We start from the raw sequence: 8,163 nt of genomic DNA on the forward strand, positions 1-8,163 counted from the left end.
AAGGACTAGCTCCAGCAGTGAAATCAGCAGCCTGAGACTAAGCTTCACCAACCAACCATCACTGGAACACCACAGTGTTCTACCACACTGATTACTAAACCCTACTGTCCTTACCCAGTCCTCACCTGCTTATTTAACAGCCTTCTGATCAAGTATTGCTTGCTAATAAAAATGCTTAATATATATAAAATAGGTTCTGCAAGAGACTCATACATTTTGACGTCAAAAGAGCTACTGAGAGCTATACTAGCTACCGATTTTTACAGGTAAATTCTGTGCCTCTGTTCCTTGAGGTAATCTGCTTTAAGGAAAATCCAATGTTCTGGTTTGTGTGACAGATAAGGAACACTCGTCACAGCATCTATCCACAGAAACTGAAAATTGTAATACAGCCTGTAGAAGGCGATTCAGAATAGCCCAGCTCTGGTGCTCAAATACAGCTACCTGCTCCAACAGACAGGCTGAGGGCCAAGCCAAGACATTTGTTAGATGCCTACAGTTTGGTACTGTGATTAACTCCTGTATGCCCTATACTTTGAAATAAGTTACCTTTCAAAAAATACAAAGTACAAAAAAAGCACAAAGTACTTCAAAAAGTACAAAGTACTGTTTATTTCTTGTTTTACTTAGAAGAACTTAAAGCTATACAAATTATGACAAATGACTTAAAAAGAAAAGTGTTTGTTCTCACTTAGCAGCAAGATCAGCTTAAATGTTCAATGATCAGAGTTCAGGTGCAGAAATGCTAGTACATGCAAAACGCCATGAAGTACTGAAGAAATCTTACAAGATTTTTCAGAGCCTTCATTCACTATCCACACAAAAGTAGTTCACTGCAGGAGTAAGAGCAAGTAATTTTTAAATACAAAACAGCAAAGATGTTAAATGAGGTAGCTTTCATTATTATTGCACTAAAAGTCTTCTATGTACTGTTTCAAGTAAGCAAAATTGAAGGAGGCTTTATTTTTCTGTCAGACCAATTAACCTTAATGCTAACTGGATTGCAAGTGTGAGCTATTGCAGTATCTGCAGCAAAATCACCAAAACTTATTCATTCATGTCTTCATCCATCTCTCCGTCCAACAGATTTTTTTTTTGTTTTGCCCCTGACTACACCTCTGGTCTCCCAGTTTCTTCACTAATCCATCTGAAGTCAGTGCTGTATTAGTTCCTCACCCTTGTGGGTAAGAAAAGAAAATGTAACATGTGTTGACTAGTCTTAGGAAAAGGCTCACTTTTAACCCGAAAAGAATGCCACCTCTATACTGGGAAATGTCCAATATGTGGCAGGTCATTCATTAAATCTGACTTTATAATGAACAAGTTTCAAACTGGCATTCTTTCAGAACTAGATCTTTCCAGTGTGAAAAATCTATGAAGTGCTAGAGCTTTGGAAGAACAGTAAAAGGTTTCAAACCCCCTAGAACCAATAGGCTTTGAACTCAATATCTACATAAGACATTTACATACATACTTTGTACCACATACTTTAATTTACTCTGCAGAAACATGTTTCTGGAGGGTCACTAAATACAACGTATGTCAGAGAGACCACTCCCAAAATAAAGACAGTAAAAAGCTCTCCACTACATAAAGCGTCCTTCTACACATGTAGCACTCTTGAAAAAATGAAAATATCTAATGTTCCAGGGTTTGGGTTTGCTTACTGTGTGTCAGGTTGCATACAGATCCATTTATCCAACTCCTGTATAACTGCTTTTCCATGCACTACAAAGATAATCTTCCAAGCATGGAACTACTGTCTACACACAGATCTACCGATTCCAATAATCGCCTCTGTGCCATTAGCAGAACAAGTCTTTGTGCTGGCATCATTCAGAGCATTACCTCTCTGGAACGGTCTGTAAACCCACAAGAATCACAGTGCTGCTTTACCATCAATTTTTGCAGAGCAGAAAAGGACTCAAATCCTGTATACAAGAAGATTTTTGTACCTATAATAGGCATGGCATTAAAAAAAAGAAAAGAAGAAAAAAGCCTCCTCTTTCCTTTCAGCAGCAAAAGGAAAGAGACCTTGAAACAGGAGCGCCTCACAGATTTAACAAGTAAGAGAGGTTCATATCACAACCACAGTAGAAATCCACTCAGGAAAAGAACTGCCATATCCTTTCCCTTTGCAGAAGCTGTAGAGAAAGTAGGTATCTCTACCAGCTGCTGATTTCTGAAGTTAGACATGCTCACAGTCCCAATCTCTACGATTATTTCTGGTATTTCTGAGTATAACCTCATCATATGAATAATATATCCTTTTTAAAATTTTATACTTTTTCCAATATCTCTATTATCATATTATGAAGTCATTTCTATTATAAAACACACTTCAGATCAATAGCTACTTACATTACTTCTCAGCTTAAGTTTTGCCAAAAAAGAGAAACTGCTGTGTAACTCTCAAATTGCATTCTATAATGGTAAATTAAAATAGGCTTGTCTAATGGTTCTTCCCAGTGAAATTCAATATAGCCCCAGCTTCCAAATAAAGCATAAAACTATTTAACATAAGTAACTATACTGCAAATGATCAGTTCCAAGGATAATTCTTGTTGGAAGGGACCTCAGGACATCATCTAAATAGCTGACACAGAAAGGTTAGAAGTAATCCTGTGTGAGATTACTCCTTTTCTTTAGAAGGTTATTCCACTCTGTGGTAGCATACATTAAAGCAAAGTAGAGTTTCTCAAACAGGCTAGTATCAATACAAAACATTGGTTTCTCAGTTTGTTACACTAAAAAAGCTAAGTGTTCTTAAAAGTTACAAACTGCCTCACTGATTAGGCAATACCTAATCTGCTTAGAATCTAAGTGGATGAACTTGCAAGACCTTAAACTCAGGGAAAAAACAGCAGGTGAGAGATTTTTGTTACATCATTGATTAAGAAATACCAGGAAATTAAATTCCAGAGGGAGACTAGACTACAAGTACTTCCTTCTTGCCCTTTACATACACACAAAAGGCTTTGTATATTCATTACAGCAAAGCATATTTTTGTCTAGAAAGTGCCCAAAACTGAAAGCTCTCCAAAACATATGTAAAGTGAAATCAGGACCTGGTCAAAACAACAGCCTATTAAGAATAGGCTAGAAAATACAGCACAATTAGTGTACCTATATACCTGACATGATGGGGGGAATATCAAGGTAGCCACCAATAAGCAGCTTAATAATAGGTTAACAAGCAAGGTACAGCTAATTAGGGAACTAACAGAGATGAACCTGTGACACCTGCAACAGCGCAAGCAAGCAAGGAGGCAGACACCTGAGATACACAGTAAGGATACTAAACATACTATGGCAATGCTGGTAACTGCAGCTTGGTGTTAACTGCTTTATCCTGCTATTAAAAGGACACAACACAAAGTTAAAACCAACATGAACAATGTCTGTTGTACTACCTTTAAAGAACTGGTTTAGTGCATACCAAAGATTACATTCAGGCCACTAGATAAACTCCACTTTGTACTGATAATTGTACTGATAATTGGTATCTACCATCCTGCTCTAGTAAAAGAAACCTACACGAAAAATCCAGTGCCAAGTCAAGCTATGCCGACAGGTTCCCCAGAGTGCCAGCATTAGAGATTTTGGGACAGCAAGACACAGCTGGTGGGCCAGGGGCCACCCTGCAGAACACCAACAGTTGACATCACAACCAATGGGGAAGTCAAGGCTTTCCGTGCTCATTCTCAAGTTCCACCCACTGGTGAACTTGTCTTGGAACTAGAAAAAGGTACAATTTAAACAGTCAAGTCAAAATAGAGTTCTAGATTACGTTGAGCCAACTAAATGATACCTATCTCTTCATTACCTTACTGAAGTTAGGGCTAGTTACAAAAAAAAAAATAATCTTGACTCACCTAGTTTCTCGGGAGTGCACTATAACTCATGGATAGTGGAGAAGAAAAACAAACCCTGCCATTTTAGATCTTCCCCACATCTGAACAAGAAACTTCTGACAGACCACAATGCTTTCAGAAAAGCTGTTTGCATTTCTATTACGAAGCAACAACAAATACATTGATTAAATTTAGCTATAAAACAGACATTACTTTTGCTACTACTGACTGCACAAATCCTTTATCAATGACTAAAAAAAAAAAAGCCTACCACTCACTGAATTTTACCAGCAGCCTTGCTTCCAGAGATTTAACCAAATTCTACTATATGATAGCAAGTTCCATTCAGATGGCAGAGCAGCTTCAAAATAAGGTGTTTTGCCACAAACACGTTTCTTAAAGCGCCAAAGAAAAGTGTTTACACACTATTAGAAGAAAACACCAATTATTACTTATTTGTTCAGACATAAAGCTTGTTCCTCCTTCTACAATGAGTAGACAATTGCTTTTATGGAGAAAATTGTACATAAAGTGTTAGATGCCACCTTCTACATTCAAGCTACAGTTAATGCAAATCGCTCAAAGTCACTCCTTGCAATGGATGATACAGAAGATGATGATCTTACAAGTCACTGCTTTGCTGCATAAAATTTTGTACATAACTGGAAAGAATACAAAAATATGTGTGTACTAAGTTGGCTGTAGCAACAGACAATACACACATGAAGACAACACTTTTTAACGCAGTATTTTACAATAAATAACGGGGGGTGGAGGGGGGCAGACGTTCTTTAAACAAACTCAGCCACAGGATGTTCAGAAACAACTACTGGCAAAAGTTCTCTTCTTATGCCATTCACTACCAAATAATAACCTCTAGAAGACACCTAATACAAAAGGCAAAGAAAATAGGATATTTTAATTTTAATGCTACTTAGCATCTTGAAATAAGATAAAACTTCTTTGTGGACTTCAGTCTGGAAGCTAGCAGGGTAACAAAATGCCCCTTTAACCAGCTGGAAAGGGAACTTCTTGCACTCTGAGTGGTTTTGTTTACAAGGTTGTAATTACTCATATTGAAAGATTTATTTAAAAGTTACTTGAGCAAGAGCAGGGAGACATCAAAAAGGTTTTGAACTACACATGGAAGCAAACATTACTAGGTACTGAAACAAATGGCATATAGGCCATAGGAAAAAATGGGGAGAGGATAAGCACATTCCCTGTAGATGAAAAATTGTTAAGCTTTACTTAAAGTAACATGTTATTAAGCAGTTGTGAAACTCTACTGAATTCTTCATATACATTCTTTGCTAAGGAATATAGTAACATACCATAATCCCAAGCCAATGTACTCTTACAAATTTTATTAAAGCTACTGAATTTCACATCTTATCAGCAGGGGGCTTGATTTTCCAAATCAGTTCTTCATACCATTTAAACCAAAATGACTCACTTCCCAACTGTACCATCACGTAAGAGTGTATTATTACTATTTGGCTGTTACCAAGCTTTGCTGTCTAGGGATCTACCTACATAAGCTCATCTGAGACACACTGGTGGAGAATATGCATTTTCAGCCTGTGTTCCACAAAACCTTGGGGAACTGTCAACAGCTATGTGTTAACAGACAGCTAAAGGTTCCCATGAAGGGGTCTGTGTTCCCACTTGAAGCTTTAAAGGCAAACTTCTAGACAGTTAGGACACCAATGACCTAGTCTTCCTTCCTTAAGATAATTTCATTAATACGCATTAAGCTTAGTGTCCTGCCTTCTCTCTTCACAACACAGTGGGTCAGAATGACACATTCAGAACATGGCATAAAACGTAAAGGTCAAAAGCACTATACACAGGGTTAGACACTGTTTCACTTGAACATCTGCCACCTTGTGCTACCAGCCTACCATTTAGTGTGAAAACCAGCTATGATACTGTATTTCCCACTCAAGCATTCACAAATTCCTAATTCCTTATAACTTAAAAGAGAATGTTTTAAAGTAACAGTTCATTCTTCTTAGTTCTACAATAATTTATGCTTCCTATGTTGTTCTCAGTGTCAGTTACTTTCCATCCTCACACTTCTACTCATTTCTCTCCCAAACACTGCACTCTGCTGCTTTCCTTATTTTCCCCTCCAGTCCCTTCAACATGTCAGTGCCTCATCCATTCTTTCTAGCGCATAAAGTGTGATAAATAGGTGGAAAATTCTCTACCTAAATGATGAGAACACCTTACTGCCCAGGTGCATTTCCCAGAGGAAAAATGAACGTGTCTGTCTTCCACTGAAGAGGAGGAATGCATCATCACTGGTTCCACAGGCATGCTAAAAACTGTCTAGAGAGTATAAAGTTCATCTGCTCTATTTGCTCTTTTGAGCTATGCCAGGAGTACTCACTCTGCACCACAACTGTGCTACCCCAGCCTCTCCTTCGGGCTCTTCTCCACAGTTAACAGCTGCAGTCTCCTTCCAACACATTAAGAAACTGGAAGCAAACCTGTCCTTGACAGCCTCACTGCTGCCCAGGGCCTTCTGGAGAGCAGTTTAGTACCTCAAAAGTTGAAAGGACCACCATGTTACTTGAACAAACTACTTACTGCCCTTTTGCGGCTTTCTAAGTCTTGGATATTTTACAAATCCATTTTCATGAGAACTCATAAATTTGATTGCAGAAGAACCAGCTGAAAAGGCTTTTTAAGTTACATCACTGCAAACCTAATTACACTTCAAAATTCAAACAGGCATTTCAGTTACTCATCTCCAAGGAACTTCAGAGAAAAGGCCTATTGCAGAAGAACGTGGTAAACAAACCAAAAATCCTTACACATAATACAAACTACAAAGAATAAACAAAAGAGAAATGAAACATGGTATCCTAAGAGTGGTAAGACACATGACAGAAAGGGAACATGGTACCCGCAAAGTGGCAAGATATTCAGTATCTTTTAATGAGGGTGGAATGAAAGTAAAGATGCCACTTCTGCTATAGAAATATCACTGAACATTTCATTATAGTCTATATACAATGCAATCTGTGCTGCAGTATAAAAGAAAACATACTATCTTACAATAAAAGACAAAGAAATCCAAGAGTTCCTCCAAAGTTTTACTTATCATAAGAGTGGCCATACTTCTCTTATCAACCTCTAGATTTCACCGAAGTTATTGAAGAAATTCAGCAACTCAAAAAGGAAGAGGACACCACCTATCATGGGATCTCAAAAACATTCCTTAAGAGTCAACTTTACCCCTTCTCACATTAAGCAACCACCACCTTGCCTCTATAGGTAAGCATAAGCCACAAGTCTTGCCCAGAAGCTTGGGAGAAGGACACCCCAAACCCACACACTGTTCCACAGAGCCATCCTTCTACCTTTTCCAAAGAGGGATATCACAGTCCTATTGTTGGACACCTGACAGGATCCCCAAATTTTTGATACCTACTAGTTTTACCATTTAGTTACATGTAGCTTGGGGCACGTCACAATCTCACTGTGCAATGGCTTCTTCACCTATTACAAACAGCAAACCATGCTTACCGTCACAGAAGGTTTTGGATATCAGACAAGCAATGCACAAGAACCCCTACCACAGAAGTGCCAACTGAAATCTCTTTTTACCTATTAAGCACAAAACCGCGATTCTAACACACACCACCCAAAGCAACGCTGAGGACGCAGGACATCGTACCTGATTTTATAATTGGGTAAGGTGTGCTTGCGCTTAATAACTTTCTTGAACTGGTTCACAATGATGGAAGTGAGCTGAGGCATGGGCCTCCCTTCGAACTGAGACTTCACTTCAAACAGTATCACAGGGTCATCCATAAAAGAGAAGGACCAGTGTGTGAAGGGCAGGCGCGTAAAGACCAGCTTCAGCTTCCCCATCACCCGGGAGATCTTGACAAAGAGGTAGGCCGACTTGCCAAAGACCAGGTCAGCATCAATGGCCAAGTGGAAGCCACCGTTGTACTCCAGGTCTACCTCAAAGCCCAGCTCCTCAGGGCAGCCCTCTTCGTTGCAGACCACCGGCCGAATGAGCTTGACAGCTTTAAAGACGGGCAGGACATTGCCAAGAGAGACATCCCTGAGGCTGAGCCCCTCCAGCACCTTCCCCGTCATCTTGGCCTGGAGCAGCTCCTCGAACTCCACCTTGATCTTCTTGGTGACCCAGTTCCTGACCAGGGCCGTGTCCCTGAGCTCCCTAAAGAGGAAGAGGAAGATAGCATTGAGGAAGTGGCACGTCTCCTCGCGGGAGGAGGGGGCCGGAGGGGGCTCTGGCTGCTGCGGCGGCGGCGGCGGCTGCTTGGCG

The 8,163-nt window shown here is 39.7% G+C and overlaps 1 protein-coding gene across 1 annotated transcript in view; it reads right to left on the bottom strand.

Moving 5' to 3' along the window:
* Nucleotides 1-8,163, bottom strand: part of PDZD8 (PDZ domain containing 8) — a 72,226-nt gene that overhangs the window by 57,644 nt on the left and 6,419 nt on the right. The window contains exon 3 of the mRNA XM_035896901.1: nucleotides 7,543-8,162. Within this exon, the coding sequence (XP_035752794.1) occupies nucleotides 7,543-8,162 (620 nt within the window). The remainder of the gene's footprint in view (nucleotides 1-7,542; nucleotide 8,163) is intronic.

This window comes from Egretta garzetta, unplaced genomic scaffold (assembly GCF_000687185.1).
Source record: "Egretta garzetta isolate BGI_Z169 unplaced genomic scaffold, ASM68718v1 scaffold486, whole genome shotgun sequence".
NCBI classification, from domain to species: Eukaryota; Metazoa; Chordata; class Aves; order Pelecaniformes; family Ardeidae; genus Egretta; species Egretta garzetta.